The sequence below is a fragment of the Panthera tigris genome, chromosome E2 (genome assembly GCF_018350195.1).
Source record: "Panthera tigris isolate Pti1 chromosome E2, P.tigris_Pti1_mat1.1, whole genome shotgun sequence".
Classification (NCBI taxonomy): domain Eukaryota; kingdom Metazoa; phylum Chordata; class Mammalia; order Carnivora; family Felidae; genus Panthera; species Panthera tigris.
Window position 1 is genome coordinate 17,760,013 of NC_056674.1, and position 17,024 is coordinate 17,777,036.

At 53.1% G+C, this 17,024-nt stretch overlaps 3 protein-coding genes across 8 annotated transcripts; 2 read left to right on the plus strand and 1 right to left on the minus strand.

Annotated features, from left to right (window-relative positions):
- Positions 1 to 870: 870 nt before the first annotated feature.
- Positions 871 to 3,566, plus strand: LOC102964980 (transmembrane immune signaling adaptor TYROBP). 2 transcript variants are annotated; one of them, XM_007096800.2, is made up of 5 exons: positions 871 to 1,008; positions 1,396 to 1,422; positions 1,575 to 1,709; positions 1,879 to 1,925; positions 3,335 to 3,566. In XM_007096800.2, the coding sequence occupies exons 1-5, from the start codon at positions 948 to 950 to the stop codon at positions 3,398 to 3,400; spliced, it is 336 nt and encodes a 111-aa protein (XP_007096862.2). In that variant the 5' UTR covers positions 871 to 947; the 3' UTR covers positions 3,401 to 3,566. The 2 variants fall into 2 exon arrangements, with proteins under 2 accessions (XP_007096862.2, XP_007096863.2); XM_007096801.2 differs by having other exon boundaries at positions 1,882 to 1,925.
- A 689-nt stretch (positions 3,567 to 4,255) lies between these two features.
- HCST (hematopoietic cell signal transducer) lies at positions 4,256 to 5,822 on the minus strand. Of its 3 annotated transcripts, none has more exons than XM_042969107.1 (4): positions 5,639 to 5,822; positions 5,182 to 5,247; positions 4,637 to 4,768; positions 4,256 to 4,406 (listed from the first exon to the last, which is right to left on the minus strand). In XM_042969107.1, the coding sequence occupies exons 1-4, from the start codon at positions 5,679 to 5,681 to the stop codon at positions 4,369 to 4,371; spliced, it is 279 nt and encodes a 92-aa protein (XP_042825041.1). In that variant the 5' UTR covers positions 5,682 to 5,822; the 3' UTR covers positions 4,256 to 4,368. The 3 variants fall into 3 exon arrangements, with proteins under 3 accessions (XP_042825041.1, XP_042825040.1, XP_042825042.1); XM_042969106.1 differs by having other exon boundaries at positions 4,256 to 4,409; positions 5,639 to 5,813; XM_042969108.1 differs by having other exon boundaries at positions 4,256 to 4,409; positions 5,224 to 5,247; positions 5,639 to 5,804.
- Positions 5,823 to 8,546: 2,724 nt separating this feature from the next.
- On the plus strand, positions 8,547 to 14,633 carry NFKBID (NFKB inhibitor delta). 3 transcript variants are annotated; one of them, XM_015544140.2, is made up of 10 exons: positions 8,547 to 8,638; positions 8,835 to 8,895; positions 9,803 to 9,993; positions 10,076 to 10,181; positions 10,279 to 10,425; positions 10,541 to 10,592; positions 10,676 to 10,824; positions 12,702 to 12,818; positions 13,167 to 13,331; positions 13,964 to 14,633. In XM_015544140.2, exons 2-10 carry the CDS (start codon positions 8,881 to 8,883, stop codon positions 14,015 to 14,017), a joined length of 996 nt encoding a protein of 331 aa, XP_015399626.1. In that variant the 5' UTR covers positions 8,547 to 8,638; positions 8,835 to 8,880; the 3' UTR covers positions 14,018 to 14,633. The 3 variants fall into 3 exon arrangements, with proteins under 3 accessions (XP_015399626.1, XP_042824971.1, XP_042824973.1); XM_042969037.1 differs by lacking the exon at positions 8,547 to 8,638 and adding an exon at positions 9,350 to 9,567 and having other exon boundaries at positions 8,645 to 8,895; XM_042969039.1 differs by lacking the exon at positions 8,547 to 8,638 and adding an exon at positions 8,645 to 8,736.
- Positions 14,634 to 17,024: the final 2,391 nt, after the last annotated feature.

Sequence of the window (17,024 nt, forward strand, 5' to 3'; positions counted from 1 at the left end):
CTCTGTCCTCACTTCCAGCTACTTCCTTATTTGGTGGGGCAGCCCAGCCTGGCCCAGTGGTCACCATGTTGTCCCCCCACTTGCCTCACCCCAAACGCTCAATCCTGTGTCTGTGCTGTGTGTTTTGGTGTCACTGCCTGCCTCTCTCTCTCTCTCTCTCTCTTTCTCGGCCTCGCCATCTCTTTCTCCTTCCTTATCTTTCTTTCGTCTTGGTTCTTTTTTTCTTTCTCTTCTAAGGGTCAACTATCTGTCCCTGGGTCCTGTATTTCACTATCACCTTTATTTCCTGTGTGACCTTGGGCAAGTGTCTTTACCTTTCTGTAAAATGGGGATAAGAGCATCTACCTCAGAAGGGTGCTGTGGGGGTTAAATGAGTTAACACTTAGGACAGAGTGCCTGCGGCTCATTAGTGCCCATATCCTGATGGTTCTCTTTTAATATCCTGTAAACATCACAAGGCTCTGAGTATCAAATAATTATAGCTGATGCTTATAAAAAGCTGACAAGTGTGGGACCCTGTTCTAGAAACATTAATTCATTCCATCCCCATAAACCCCTACAAAATAGGTACTGTTTTACTCCTCATTTTACAGATAAAGAAACTGAGGACCAGAGAGGTTGAATGGCTTGTTCAAGGCTGCCCAGCCAGGAAGAGGCCATGCTGACGGCAATCATAGCTACTGACTCTCCCGTTACACCGATGGCTGACCCCTGAGTGGGGGTGGGTTGGCACATTTCCTTTTATGTTCCGGTAGTTAGGGGCTATAGCATGGCCCCTGGAGCCTCTTGGCCTGATTCTTTCTGGCGTTATCTGTCTCTGTCCCTCCTCCTGTCTTGTCCCCTCCTCCCTCCTGCCACCACCCACCTCAGACTTCCTCCTTCACTTGGACGCTACACCATATCCCACCGGCCCTTGAACTCTGGTGTCCAGCAGCGTCACCTGCGTCATGAGGGTCCTTGGACCTTCCAACAGGCTCCTGTTCCTGCCTCTCCTCCTGACTGTGGGTGGTGAGTTGGGGGCTTCTGCAACTGCCTCCCCCGTCCCTGGGCTCAGCTTGGAGCAGAGCAGAGAGCAGGGTAGAAGGAGAATCAAAAGGGAGGTGGAGGGAAGCAGATCCCCAGCTCCCTAAAACGTGTGGGTCTCTCCCGGAGCCTGAGCCCCCGAGATCTGGCCTCTGGCAGAAGCGGGGGTGGGGGGACTCTAATGGTGTTGCAATAGGGCAGGTCAGGGTGAAAGTAATACAGTCCAGGGGCCTTGACGCTGACCCACAGGTCCCACCAGACATCATTCTCCACTCTTATCTCCTAGCTCTCAGGACCCAGCCTCCCCAGCTTCTGTGCCCACCCTGCAGTCACAGCCCCAGGCCTCAGTTTACCTTCTTTTTCTCTCCTCAGGTTTTAACCCTGCCCAGGCACAGAACGGTAGGCCTAGACCCTGCAATTCCCCTCCCTGCCTCCCAAAGACTTCCCCATCTCTGTTCCCCAGCCTTTCCAAACCTGCCCCTGCTGGCACCTCCTCCCAATTCCCAACTCCCACTGACCGCCCCCACAAACCCCCTGTGCCACATTCTCAGAATGCAATTGCTCCGTGGTGAGTCCCGGTGTGCTGGCGGGGATCGTGCTGGGGGACCTGGTACTGACCCTCCTCATCGCCCTGGCTGTGTACTCCCTGGGCCGGCTGTTCCCTCGGGGGCGAGGGGCCGTGGACGGTGAGTGGGGATGGCAGGGGAGAGCCTGGGCCCCTCTGAGGACTTGCCTGGCAGGGAGGGGTAAGCTCCCAAGTCACAACCATCCAAAGGGACATTGATGGAGGGACAAAATTGTCCTGATTCACCACCTTAACTGTCTCTGCACCCTGCACTACTCCCCATCCCCCAGCAGTGACCAGGAAACAGCGCATTACGGAGACAGAGTCGCCATATCAGGTGAGAAAGCCAGCTTCTCACATCTCACTCCTACCCTGTGCATGTCTGTCCTAAACACCTCCCCAGTCCCTTTAGGACCTAGACCCTAAAGCCACTTTCTCAGCAACATTTCAAACCCTCAAAGACTAACGGGGCTTTCATGATCTGTCCACAAGGGCTTTCAGTGATCAATCATGACCTTATGCGCAGCTTAAAATGTGTGAGAAAACCCAGGGATGGCTTTACCTTTGCAAGGGCAAATGCAGGCCTTAACCTTCAGGCAGGCACTGAATTGTTCAGGACAGAATGATTTCTGGGAGAAGCTCTTAGAAGGGCAAGAGGATATAATTCAGCTCTAATTCAGTAACTCCGAAGAGAGGAGTTTTAGAATTTTTTGGAAGGAGGGATCCTGTATCGCTTTGAGAAGCTGATGAAAGCTAGAGATTCCTCAGAAAATCCACACAAAAATTTACAAAATTGTACATATAATCTAGGGGCGGTACAAGTACCCTTGAAACCCTTCTTAAGAACCACCATGCAGACAGAGGCATCTCTCCTTCTCTTGCCTCTCTGTCAATGTCCTTCTCAACCCTTTTGGGGGTCATGGGCTCCTGTGAGAATCTAATGGAAGCTGAACAGACCCCTTCCCATCGAGGTGTGCACCCAGACCGGTCGTTTGCATATGATTTCAGGGATTCAGTTTGAAGTCTGTCTCTTTGGACTATAAACCTCCCCCTCAATTGTGAGCCTCGTTCTATGAAATCTCTTACTTACCTGCAGCCAGCTTTGCTTTGCTTCCCTTGTGGATTAAAAAGTCTTTTTGTAAGGTGAAAGAATCTTGAGTTTGGCTCCATGAGGTCCAGAAGAATGAGGGAGATTTTCAGTTACCAGGGGCAGTGAAATTTGGGGGGAAAGCGTTATTCTAATTTATTTGTCCTTTGGTAGAATTTGTTGAGCACCTACACAGCAACAGTTTACATACTAGTTGGAGAGATGGACTTGAAGCAAATTAACATAATATCATTGGGGGAAAGTATCATGAGCGAAATAAAGCTGGTGTGGCAGTGACTGGGGTGTGCGTGTGGAGGGGAGAAATTAGATGGGGTATCAAGAAGTGCTTCTCTGAGGAAGTGACATGAGCTGAGACTTGCAGGTGGAAAAGGAACCATCCATGGGAATATCTAGGAAACCTGTGTTCTAGGCAGAGAGAACAGCACACACAAAGGCCCTGAGGCTGGGACATGATGGTGAGGCAGAGCAGAAAGGGAAAGACTGAATGCACTCGATTAAAATCCAGATCTCTTCCGTGGCTGCAAGGCTGACGAAGCTGCTAGGAGCTTTACAGGCCACTGGGAGAAGGCTGAATTTTGCTTTAAGTTTATTCAGCGTACCTCTTCCACTGATGGTTCCCACCCTGTCTCTCCCATTAGGAGCTCCAAGGTCAGAGGTCAGATGTCTACAGTGACCTCAACACACAGAGGCCATATTACAAATGAGCCCAAAGCACAGCAGTCAACAACCTGATGCCTGGATCCAGTCATTCCTGATGCCTACCCAGCACCTTATTCCTCCTCCCACCAAGATCCAGATCCAGAGTGCTCTCCCTGAGATGTCAGACTTTTCTTCACCACTGCTCCCAAATAAACATGGCACACAAAAACACTATTGAGTTATTCCAGATCTCTGGGCTGAAGGAGCAGGGGATATGTGAAGTTCCTGGGAGGGAGGGAAGCTCTGGGGACCCTGGGGTTCTTTGAGGAAGACGTAGAACTGGAGGTGTTTTGGAGCACCTGGCTGGCTCAGTTGGAAGAGCATGCAACTCTTGATCTCAGGGTTGTAAGTTCGAGCCCCACATCGGCTGTGGAGATGACTTAAATTGTTTTTAAAAAATTTTTTAATATTTATTTTTGAGACACAGAGAGAGACAGAGCATGAGCAGGGGAGGGGCAGAGAGGGAGACACAGAATCTGAAGTAGGCTCCAGACTCCCAGCTGTCAGCACAGATCCCGACACGGGGCTCGAACCCACGAACCACGAGACCGTGACCTGAGCCAAAGTTGGATGCTTAACCGACTGAGACACCCACACCCAGGCGCCCTTACAGTCTTTTTTTTTTTTTTTTAATGTTTATTTATTTATTTTTGAGAGAGAGAGTGTGGGGGAGGGGCAGACAGAGGGAGACTGAGAATCCCAGGCAGGTGCTGAGCTGTCAGTGCAGACGCGGGGCTCCATCTCACCAACCATGTGATTATGATCTGAGCCAAAGTCAAGAGTCAGACGCTTAACTGATGGAGCCACCCAGGCACCCCCCCCCAAACATCTTAACAAACAAACAAACAAACAAACAAAACTAGAGGTATTTCAGTTGCTTTATTCCAACCCAAGTCGGGAGTGGGTATCCTGTGCCACCACACACAATGCAGGATGAGAGGGTCAGAAGTCAAAGGTGTCGCTTACAAGGGGGTCAGCCCCTGCCAGGCATGTTCATGTAGATTTTGTCATCTTCTGGGGGTGGGGGAGAGAAAGCATGAGGCCTGACCACCTACCAGCCACCCACGTCTCTACCTTCCTGGGGACCCCCTGCCTCAGGGGTTTCCTCAGGAGTTCCCCCATGCACCACCCCCAGGGTTTCCCCAGCATATCCTCCAGGGCTTCCCTGGAGGACACCTCCCTGGGGACCCCCTCCCTAGGGCCATCAGCCCCTCCGGGCCCCATCCTGTCTCTGCCCTCACCTTGGGTGGGCCTGCGGCGGGGGCAAGCACACACAAACACCACCGCAACGATCAGCAGCGACACCACCAAATCGGCGGCCATGAGGCCTACCAGCATCGTCAGGGAGGGGGGCCCACATCCGGAACAGGAACCTTGTGGGTGGCGCCCAGACAGAAGGGGATTGAGGTGGGGGGGGGGGTTCCAGACCCTCAGGACTGCACTTTGGGCATATGGGACAGAGGAAGTCCCTGGGGGGGGGGGGCGGGTGTCTGAGATTCCCTGGGTTTGACTTGGGGAATGAAAGGGGAGGTGGAGGACTGGAGACAGGTGGGGGTGTCCCAGCACAGAGAGACATGGGTGGTGCTTCGGGCCTAGTGGGTACTCCCAAAGAAGGCTGGGGGGTGGCTGAGTCCCTGGGGCTTCAGTTTGGTGATGAGAGCAGTGATACGGGGACCCAGAGAGGGCTGCAGGTCCTCTGGGGGCTCTGATTTGGGGGTGAGAGGTGAGGTGGTGACCTGGGGTGTTCCAGGACCCTCAGGCCACACTTTAGGGACAGAAGCAGTACCTGAAGGGCCATGGCAAAAGGGAAGGAGTGCTGATTTCTCACCTGGGGTTGTCAGAGCCGCAGCCACTGTGAAAAGAGAGGGAAGGTGGGTCAGCAGGGAGAGGTGGTTCCCAAAACAGGGTGCAGGGAAAGGTGGTGCCCTGAGAAGCAACCTCCATTCCAGAGGGAGCAGATGAGAAAGAGGCCAGATGGGAAGGGGAGCTCCCAAAGACACACAGAGATAGGACATCAAAAGTAGAAGTAGAGACAGACCCAGCAGGGAGATGGGGCGATTAACAGGCAGAGGCTCCAGACTCCGTTTCTCTCCCCAGAGAACCAGCCTCTGAAGCCAAATGGATCTCGAGGAAGGAAGGGGTACTGGGAGGATCTGCTCTCAGCACCCCTCCCTTCAGATGCCACCTGAGCCACCCTTTTCATAAATACCGTGCCTGCCACCCCCCATAGCCACTGGCTTCACCTGGGAGCAAAAGCAGGAACAGGATGTCACTTGAAGGGGCCATGGTGGGTAGGGGCTAGAAGGGGGCTGGCAAAAGGCTTTGGTCCAGAGAAGTCCTGAGGAACAGTGGGGGAGTAGAGAAGCAAGCAATAGCGGATATCACCCTGCTGGTGACAAGGCCACCTGCTTCCTGTGTGTGTGGGAGGGGTAGAAGTGGTGAGTCCCTGTGACTGCCTTTGGGGGTAGGGTCAGAGACCAGGGAGGCTGCTATGTTTGTCTAGGTGGGAGGTGACAGATGGACCAGGTTGTGGGCACTGGAGAGATGGAAAGATTCTGGAAGTAGAACCAACAAAATTTGTTGACCATGTAGGTATGGGTGTGTGAGAGACAGAGGGATTCAGGATGACCAAAACTTCTGGACTGAGCAACTGAAAAGTTGGGGCATCCTTGGACAGAGATGGCAAATGAGGGGAAGCAGGTTTAGGGGAAAGTGTCAAGGTCTGGGGACACGGAGTTGGAAATGCCTGAGAGATTCCTTGTGGAACTGAATGACCACAGCTGCATCTATGAATTCAGGGGATAAATCTGGTCTGGAAATGTAAATTTTCAGGTTGATGGCTTATGGATGGTATTTAAAGCCACGAGACTGGATGAGGTCACCAAGGAAGTGAGTACAGACAGAGGAGTGCCCCTGGCCCCCAAGAATGGGTGAAGAGGCGGAAACAGCCAGGGAAGCAACAGCATGTGAGGGAGGAGAACCAGGGGAGCAGAAGCCTTGAGAGCCCGAGAGAAATGATTAACATGATCACTGAGATGGGAACCGAGAATGAGCCTCCCCTGGAATGTCAGTTGGCTTGAGGGCTGGGAATTCCTGGCTGCTTAGTTCACAGCTATACCACAGCGCCCAGCAAAGTACCTCTCTTGCAGTAATAAATCATTTTTAATGATGATGAATATATGAGAACTGCCCTCTGAAAAAGAAGGTGATGTGGGGGAAAGGGAGAAATTTGAGCCCACCTATGGTGGCTCTTACCAACAGATCTTCCCTCCCTGGGGACCGGGACCCCAGTCCCCTCTTCCCCCAGGACACAGTAATACTGTCCCCTCTCAGCCCAGGGCCCAGAAATCGAAACCTCCATCACCCCCTTGGATAGAGCCTCAGAAGTCTAGGCCCTCAGTGCTCTCCTCCTTCAGGACTCGGCTGTTCTAGGCCCACTTCTCCTTCAGACCTAAGATGGGGCCCCCAGCTGCCTCTTTCCTGGGAGACTCAGGAGTCTGGCTCGCAGTGTCAGCCCCGCCCATTCAGAGACTCGGCTTGCTAGAGCGCGACACGGGGACTCCCAGGCCTGTGGGCGGGGCCCTACCCATGACCGGGCGGTGCTAGAACCCCAGTTTAAAAACTCGCGGGGCACCAACTCTAGATCGGGGACCCGGCGGCGGCTCCGCGGGAAAGAGCGAGGCTGGCGCAGCGCCGAGGCCGCGGCCCTGGGGGCCCGCAATCCGCGCCACGGAATCCCCGAGGTAATGGGGGTGGGGTGGGGAGGTGAGACACGCTCGGCCCCTTGAAGGAGCGAGGGGCTGGGAGTCCGGCTCTTGAGGATGCCAGAGACGGAGCTGGGAGGATCAGGCCTGGGTGCTGAGAGTGAGGGTACTTGGTGTTTGGAGGGGCCAGGAGGCCCGGGCATCTGGGTGGTGATGGAGGAGCGGCTGGGGTTCTGGACTCCTGGGTCCTGGGCGGTAGGGGATTGGAGATTCGGAATCCCGGGTCCCGGAGGTGAAGGGGCTGGAGGCCCGACCCCTGGGTCCTGTGGGAGGACGGGGCTGGGAAGGAGTGTAGAAAGGGGCTAGGTTGAGTCCTGGGGGAGGGGGCGTGGTTGTTTAAAAATCAGCCACGGGTCCGCGGGGGTAAGATCCGGCGCCTGGCCGCAGGGGTCCACGCAGGCCTTGACCCTACCCCCCACCCCGGGAATTCCCGAGTCTCCACCAGCCCTGGGTCCCTGGGCTGCTCGGGAATTCCCCACGTGCGGGGATTCCACGCGCTCCACGCTTGGCCAAGCGCCCCGCCTCTCAGCGGGACACCTGCTGCGCGCGGCCAGGCGTGGAAGGGGTGGTTGGAAGATTCCCTTGCGTGAGAGCCGTGACGTCAGCGCGTCGCGGCTGGGCTGTTTCCGAGTCCGCCCTCCCCCGCTTAACCCTTCCTCCTCCGGAATCCGGGCTCTGAAGGGTGAGCGTTGAACGCCCGGACTTCCGGGGTGGTGTGGACCAGGCTTCTGCAAACTGGGACTCCCAGGTGCTAGAGAGGAAGAGGCTGAGGGCCCGGACTCCTGGGTCTTGGGGAAACGGGTGCTAGGCTCTCGGACTCCCGCAAAATGGGGCCTGGACTGTTAGGTCTCAAGGGGGAATGGGGTCTGGACTTCTGGAACCCAGATGAGCTAGGGGCTATTGATTCGTGGTTCCTTGGGGAGAGGGGCTGCGGACTCGGACGCCTGGTTTCCAGAGGAAAGTGTGTCAGCTTCTAGGGCAGAGATGTTGAGAACCTAGTTGTGCAGGCGTCTCAGGGAGTGATTCCCAGCGACCCCCGAGGCCTCGGGAATGGGAGGTCTGGGGGCTGGGATTTTTCACGGAAGTTGGGGGGAGGTGCTGCAGAGGAGCGCCCTCCTCCCCCTTCCTCAGTTTCCACGACGCTGGTGGAAAGTTGGGTCAGAGGGGAAAGTGCGAAGCAAAGGGAAGGAAACGGCGGCGGCGGAGGCGGATGCTGCACCTGAAAGCTAAGATTGGCTTTGGAGTTCGCAGGCGGAGTCAATGTGCCAGTTTTTCCGTGCAGGAGGGCGAGGCAGGGAGCCCAAAACCACTCCCCCGCGTGGTTGGGTGACTTAAAGACCCCTAATTATTTCCCTCCATCTCTTCCCCCCCCCCCCAGTGAGCCGGGGTGAACGCAGCCACTGCCCGTCACAAACAGTGAAGAAGCTCCTGGAGGAACAGAGGCGCCGTCAGCAGCAGCCTGATGCTGGTGGGGTACCGGTAAGGCCCATGGAGCCTTGTGAACTACAACTCTCATGAGGCTCTGCCCCATTGGGCAAGGACTTGATGGCCTGCTGGGCCCTCAGAACAGATGAGAGGCTAGTCCTGACTTAGATACGCTGTGGGTGGGGGAATGGATGCTGGGGGATCGGTCATAGAAATTCTCCCTTGTTCCTTTTTGTCTCTGCCTCTACAGGGACAGTTTCCACCTCCTCTGGCCCAGTCCCTGACCCCATCTGTGAATGAGAGTGAGGCAGGTAAGTCTGGAAAATCATCTGCTTCCCTCAGCTCACAGCCCCAGCTTTCTTCAGGGACTCAAACGTTCCAAATCTTAGGACTTTTGGGAGCGTAGGAGTCAGACCTTCTCTTGCTGGGACCCAGTGGCAGTTGGATCTCCCAGATTCTTTGGAGCCCTGTAATCTATGTACGTAGCCCTTCCGTGTTGCAGGGGCCCAGGCTCCCAGCCTTCTGTTGCTCCGGGAGTCTAGGCCCTCAGCCCCACAGTGTCCCAGGAGTCCAGGTTTCAGAAGTCCAAGCTTCCAACCCCTCGGCGTCCTGGATTCGGGGTCCCAGCCCTTTGGTGTCCCACACGGACGAGGACTAGCTCCCAGCACCTTGGGAGGTTCCGGGCTCTCACACAGGTCCTCCGGCCTTGATGACTTCCCTGACTCTGGTAACCAGGCCTGCCCCTGCTCCTCCTCTCACACACAGGCCATTCTCGCTTGCCAGTACACCAGGAGACTGTGGGTTCTGGACTTGGCAGCCTGGCCCCCACCACGGGCTTTCCAGACTGGGACCCCAACACGCATGCTGCCTACACAGACAGCCCCTACTCTTACCCTGCTTCTGCTGCTGAAGGTTTCCTGACTCCCGACTTCTACCCACCCTCCGACCCAGGGCGCCAGTGTCCATTTTCTGTGGGGATGGAGGTGAGATACAGAGTGGGAACAGGATACTGAAGGGCCCCTAAAATCCCCAGTTGCCCTCAGGCTGGATTAAGGTCCTATTCTTCAGATGGGCAACACTGAGGCTCAGAGGTCCAAGGTCACTTGGTACAGATGGGACACCCAGCCACTGTACCTGGCACTCTGTATGTGTATGTATATATGTTAGGAAGAGAGAATGCTCAGCTGATTGGCTCTTCCCACCGCATGCACCCTTCAGGACCCCCTGGATACCCGGCTTTGTGCAGAACCTTCCCTGCCACAGGCAGGATCCTGGAGAGGTTCTGGACTCCCCTCAGGACCCCCACAGATGCCTCCCGTGACCACCGGACCGTCTCTGGACACAGCCCGTGCTCACATGCTGGCTTTGGGGCCACAACGGCTGCTGGCCCAGGATGAGGAGGGAGACACGTGAGTATGGGGGATCGCGGTCTGCATGCTCCTGGCTTAGCTGGGGTGCTGTGCTCACTGGTGTCCCCCTACCTGTCCTCAGGCTCCTGCACCTGTTTGCGGCTCGTGGCTTGCGCTGGGCAGCATATGCTGCAGCTGAGATGCTCCAAATGTACAGACATCTGGACATTCGTGAGCATAAGGGCAAGGTGAGGGCCAGGGGCCTGGACTCCTGGATTGAAGGCAGAAGGTCTGGGGCCTGGATTTCAGACGGGGGCCCCAGACTGACCTTCTTATGTCTTGCAGACCCCTCTCCTGGTGGCTGCCGCCGCCAACCAGCCCCTGATTGTGGAGGATCTACTGAACCTGGGGGCAGAGCCCAATGCCACCGATCATCGGGGACGTTCTGTCTTGCATGTGGCCGCTACCTATGGGCTCCCAGGAGTCCTCTCGGTATGGCCCGCTGACCAGGGGGGTGGATGGGATGGACTGGTTGCTCAAATCATGGCTTCCGGGGCTAGGAGGCCCAGGGAGACTCTAATCCAGCACTCTGCCTTCTCCTACTCAGGCTGTGATTAACTCCGGGGTTCAGGTTGACCTAGAAGCCAGAGACTTTGAGGGTAAGTTGGGTGGTGAGCAGGGCAGGTGTGGCAGGTGGGGTGGGTACTTCAGACACAGAGCCCTCACTGTCTCCATTCTGCAGGCCTCACCCCTCTCCACACGGCCATCCTGGCCCTCAATGTTGCTATGCACCCACCTGACCTATGTTCCCGGGTGCTGAGTACCCAGGCCCGAGACAGGCTGGCTTGTGTCCAAATGTTGCTGCACATGGGTGCTGATCACACCAGCCAGGTGAGCTGGGCAGTGGGCCGCCCCTAGGAGGGTGGGTCACCTGGATGGTGTGGGGCGGGTCACCTGGATGTCCAGGGGCTTCAAACAAATGCTGGCTTCGTCTCTTCCCAGCTATGTGAACTTGAGCCTATGACTTCATTTTTCTGTGCCCCTAAGAGTAACATTACTGATCTTAGCTTATATTTATCCAGCACCTACTATTCATCTAGTGCTGCGTTTCATGGATTAGCTAATTGAGTCCACAAACATCCTTTGACGTGTGTGCTATTATCACTTTTTCTGTTTCACTGGTAAGAAAAACTGAGGCACAGTGTCAAAAATCTTACAGCTTGTGAGTATCAGAGAAGGGATTAGAACCCAGGTGGTCTGACGCCAGAATCCACCTCTTCATAAATATATTATTCTCCTTCCTCTGATCGTAGCTTCTTCGCAGGCTGGCTGAGAGAATTAAACATCGACTTATTTAGTTTTGTTTTTTAGTTAAGGAATTTTGAACACAGATAAACTACAGAAAATGGTATAGTGAACTCCCCGTACCCAACATCAATAATCAGCAACTAGTAGCCAGTCCTGCCCCATCCATCCCCTCACTTTCCTGTATTATTTTATTTAGAAAAATTTTTTTGGTGTTTGTTTATTTTGGGAGAGAGAGAGTGAGTAAGAGAGGGGCAGAGAGAGAGAGGGAGAGGGAGAATCCCAAATGGGCTCTGCCATGTCAGCACAGGGCCCGATGTGGGGCTGGATCCCACGAACTGTGAGATCCTGACCTGAGCTGAAATCAAGAGTCGGATGCCTAACCGACTGAGCCACCCATGCATCCCTATGTTATTTTAGAGCAAGCCTGAGCATATTTTTATCCATAAATATTTGTGTCTTTAAAGTTAAGGACTCTTTTAACCTCAGTACGATTATTCCACCTTAAAAAAATTAATCTCAAAATACCAAATATCCTGGCTGTGTTCAAATTTCTGATTGACCCTAAGGGATGTTTATTTTTTTTCGTTACAAAAACTAGGATCCAGATAAAGCCCACATATTGCCATAATAAGACTTTTAAGGTCCCTCTTAATTTAGAGCTTCTCCCTCCGTCTCCTTGTCTTCTCTTCATAATATATTTGGTGAGCCAACTAGGTTATTTTGCCTTGTAGAGACAAACATATATTTTTTTTAATTTTTAAGGCTTATTTATTTTGAGAGAGAGTGTGTGTGCACGCACGTGCATGCATGTGCAGGGAAGGGGCAGAGAGAGTGAATGAATCCCAAACAGGCTCCTTGCTGTCAGTGTAGAGCCTGACTCTGGACTTGATCGCATGAACTGTGAGATCAGGACCTGAGGAGAGAGAGGCACCGGATGCTTTACCAACTGAGCCACCCAGGCATTCCTAAACACATAATATTTTTTAATGTCCGTTATCATTACAAACTCTTTAAGGGTACATAATAAGGTTTCACCCTGGAAAATGCATTTATTTGCTCCAAAATATGAAGAGAACAACTCAGTGTAGAAGTGGATATAGGCTTGCTTAGGCCCCTGATTGATGCTGCTCAGGTCCCATCCTTATAGGTAAAGACTGTCCATGTGGGATGCAGGTACATTTTACTGTGCCTCTTAGAATATGGGGTAGCCAGGCAGCTGCTAGCCCAGAGTCACTTGGGCTGGAAATTTGTCATAATAAATGTATAGTTCTGGGATGCATTCGATGTGAAAGGCACCCCCTTAAACGTGGTACTCTTGTATGGTGCACAACACCTATAAGTGTATAAGGCACCCCTGGGTGCTTGTAAAGGGGAGACAAGGTGTCTACAGGCTCTTGGTTCCATGGGAGGGACCCTGGGTGTGAGGACTGGCCTGACCTCTGCTGTTCCCTTCTCTGTAGGAAATCAAGAGCAATAAGACGGTTCTGCATCTGGCCGTGCAGGCTGCCAATCCCACCCTGGTTCAGCTGCTGCTGGAGCTGCCACGGGGAGACTTGCGGGCCTTTGTCAACATGAAGGTAGGGGCCTAGGCTGGCATGTGCAGGTTGTGTGAGATATGACAGAGAGGGGCAGTGGGATGTTGGGAGTCCTGTGGGCTATGGCTGTGGAGGGGACAACGTATGGAACATGGGTGGGGACTGTATAGGATGTGGATGTAATTGGGGGAATGCATAGGACATAGAGGGGTGTGTGGAATGTGATTGTAGAGGGGATTCTGGGATGTCACTGGGGGCATGTGGGACATGGATGTGAAGGCGGGAGTGTGGGACTCGGGTGTGGCAGAATGTAGAATATGAAGGGTACCTGTTGAGGGTCTAGGCCAGCTGAGTCTGAATCCTTATCAGTCCTCCCCTCACTGTCTCCAGGCCCATGGGAACACAGCCCTCCACATGGCGGCTGCCCTGCCCCCTGGGCCACCCCAGGAGGCCATCGTGCGGCGCCTGCTGGCAGCTGGGGCAGATCCAACACTGCGAAACTTGGAGAATGAGCAGCCTGTCCACCTGCTGCGGCCCGGGCCGGGCCCCGAAGGGGTGAGCACTGAGCCCACCCTGACTGTAGAGTGGCCTCTGACTTAACAGGGTGAACGCCTGACGCTACTCATTCATGACTTGAGAGGGTGATTTTAATCTCAGAAGGTGACTTTGAGCCCTATCCAACCCTGACTTGAAAATATGATCTCTGACCCCAGTGTTGGATTTCATACCTGGTATTGGTGACTCCTCCTAACCTCTCCTTCAACCTTGACCTCAGAGTATGGCCTCTACTTCTACCCCTGAATCATGACTTCGGGGTGTGACCTTTGATTCCCAAGCTTGACCTCCAACGCCCTGCCCCAGCCCTGACGTCAGAGTGGGACTTCTGACCCCTAAATGTGACGTCTGATCCCTTGCCTCTACTCTTTGACTCCCAGTCCTCAATGGTAACCCCAAGGTGGGAACACACCCCAGCTTTCCTTCCATCCCCAGCTCTGGCTCCTGAACCTTTTCTCAGTGTTTGAACCTTCGTCCCTAACCCTAAGTCTTGACTCTGAACCTCTGACCTGCAAACCCAGTTGATCTTACTCTCCTTCTCCACTTTAACCCCCAACTTCACAGTGTTTGTGTCCCCCACCTCTCCTTCCAACCTCCCTAACTTCTCTTCCTCTGCCTTGTCTTGTCTGCAGCTCCGGCAGCTGTTGAAAAGGAGCCGTGTGGCACCCCCAGGCCTGTCCTCTTAGGACTCAAACCCAGAACCTGGACTGATTTTCCAGTCCCCACCGTCCTGTGGGACAGCCAGCGTATGCTAATGTTGCAAATCCGTGATAATGTATGTGGAATGTCCTGCCATTGGGGTCTTACATTAAAACCCCAAAATGGCTGCGGGGGTGTAAACAATCCCCAATATTTGGGGTGGTGTAATACCCCTCTCCCACCTACAAGGAGCCCTCTTGATGATTTCTGTGAAATCGAGGCCCCTTGATTGTTTCTGTGAAACACCTGGACCCCTAGCCCTTTCCCCATTGGGATCTTTTGGGGCCCCCGCCCCTACTCAACTGTTCACACCTAGAACCCCAGATGTGATTTCCCGACACAGTACTTGGAGTACCCCCAAAATAGCTCCCAGTGCCACCCAGTAGAGCTCCTAAGATGACCCCCCAAACCTCCCCAGGACCCACACCATTCAGGTCCTTACCTCTGAGACATGGGAAGGACTCTTCTAGATGTGAGTTCCCTAGGTCATATGCTTTCTAATTCAGAACTCCACTGGCTGGACCCCCCTGTCCCCGATCTCCCCATTTCCATTGAATCCCTCCCCGATGTGGAACTCCTTATTAAACTCAATTTGGACTCAACTGTCTTTGTCTTAATCTCTGGAGGCATTGGTGCAGGGGAGTGGCTGTGGTGCTCGGCTGGGTAGGCATGTTTGGATGAAGGTGCCTGGGGGGTGTGTAGCAGACACTGTGGGTGCTGCTGTCACCCTCACGGTATCAACATCTGGTGGTCTGACCTGCTCTGTCCTGGCTGTGAGCACGGCAACCTTAAATGCCAGTGAGTTTATACTGCTTCCCATCTAACAGCCCTCCTTTCAGAAGGAGATGGCACAGAACTACTCCAGGTCCTGGGGCGCCTGGGTGGCTCAGTCTGTTGAGTGTGCGACTCTTGATTTCGGTTCGGGTCATGATGCCAGGGTTGTGGGATTGAGCCCCATGTCGGGCTCCGCCCTGAGTGTGGAGCCTGCTTAAGATTCTTTCTCTCTGTCCCTGTCCCCCATTTGCTCTTTCTCTTTAAAATACACACACACATACATACTCCAGATCCCTCACCTCTCTGTGAGGATAATGTGGAAGTATGTGTTCTGTACAGGCTCTCAGTTTCCCAACAGAGTCAAGCTCCAAGCCCCGCACTGGTTCTGGCTTGATAACATACTCTTTCTCGACTGCTTTCCCTTTTCTGTGTCATATCCCACCTCCCCTACCAATAAGTTGTCCTCAAATCCCGCTTCTGGAGAAACCCAAACTAAGAGAGAAGACCTCCATAATGCCCCTTCTCGTAATTGCCCCAACGGCCTCTGCTCCGGACTTCATCTGAGTCTCATCCCTCAAAGAGCCCCTCCCCCTCTGAAAGCCCTCTGACCCATCATAGCCCCCCACTGCTCAGAGCCTCTCAAGGACAACAAACCAAGCACACTTAAGGGCATGTACTTCTGTCTCTACCCCGAAACTTGAGGCTTAGAACAACCATCACTATTTGCTCATGATGCTGCAATCTGGGCTGGGCTCTACTGGACAGTCCTATCCTGCTTTGGTCACTCATGTGGCCACAGTCAGCTAGAGGCCTGATTAGGCTGGCCAACTTCACTCACGTGTCTGATAGCTCAGTTGAGATGGCCGGAACCACTGGGAGTGGGCCGAGCATCTCTTTGTCCGCGTGGTCTCCCCAGGAAGGTGGGCGGATCTCTTCACACGGCGGTTCCAAGAGAACAAGCCCTTGCTTGCATCGTGCTTGCTGACATCACCTTGGTCAAAGTCATTCACGTGGCCAAGCCCAGAGTCTGGGGAGGGGGCACCACACGAGGGCTTGAACACTGGGAGGTGGAGTTTCAGAGGCCACATCACCTCCCTGTACCAGCATGCGTTGCTTTCCTGTGTATGCACGTAGTGGCAGCTGACCCACGAAGAATTCATGGGAATGTTATGTCATAGATTCGAACAATTTAACTGGAGTTAATCTTACAGTCATAGCGTGGCTTATTTTAACTTATGTATTTTGGGGTGCCTGGGTGGCTCGGGTAAGCGTCTGACTCTTGCTTTCAGCTCAGGTCGTAATCTCATGGTTTGTGAGTTCGAACCCCACATTGGGCTCCATGCTGACAGTGTGGAGTCTGCTTGGGATTCTCTCTCCCTCTCTCTTTGCCCCTCCCCTGCTCTCTCTCCCTCTCTGTCTCTCTCTTAAAAATTAAAAAAAAAACACAAAACTTTAAAAAAAGTTTCTGTGTTTTTTTCCCTTGTGGTACCTAAAGACAATTCTTACCATTGATGGCATCTTAGATTCTATTGACATATAAGATGCATATCCCAGGGCACTGGAGTGGCTCAGTTAAGGTCTGACTTCAGGTCATGATATCAAGGTTCGTGAGTTTGAGACCCACCTTACCTCTCTGCTCTCAGTGCAGAGCCCGCTTCAAATCTTCTGTTCCCCTCCCTCTCTGCCCCTCCTCAACTCGTTCTTTCTCTCAAAAATATTTTTTAAAAATCTAAAAAGAAGATGTATATCCCAACATGTATCAACACACACATGCACGTGCACACACACACACACACACACACATTAACATGATAAAATTATGTCTCTAAGAAACTGTATTATTAAAAGAAAAATTAACAAATTGTTTTCAATGAGAAAAGAGGGCAGCGTCAAACAAACAATAGCAAAGTTATTCTTCCTGCTGGAATTTCAATAAGTGTTTTAAAATTACCCTAAGTATTGCCATTAATATGTAAACATTAAGGAATCATACACTGAGCGTAGTGAGCAAAATGGCCTTTCATTTCCTGTTCCATCTGCTTGGAGCTCCTTACCCATTGTTAGCCTATTGATCACACTTGTCTGTGAAAACACACAAAAGCAACTTTTTCCCCTACCTGTGGTGCTAGTTATAGGTTTCTGCTAGGGTTGTCTCAGTACAACTGAAGCTAAAACCGAAATCAGAATGACGTTGCAAACTGGGTTCTCCAATGAAGCTGT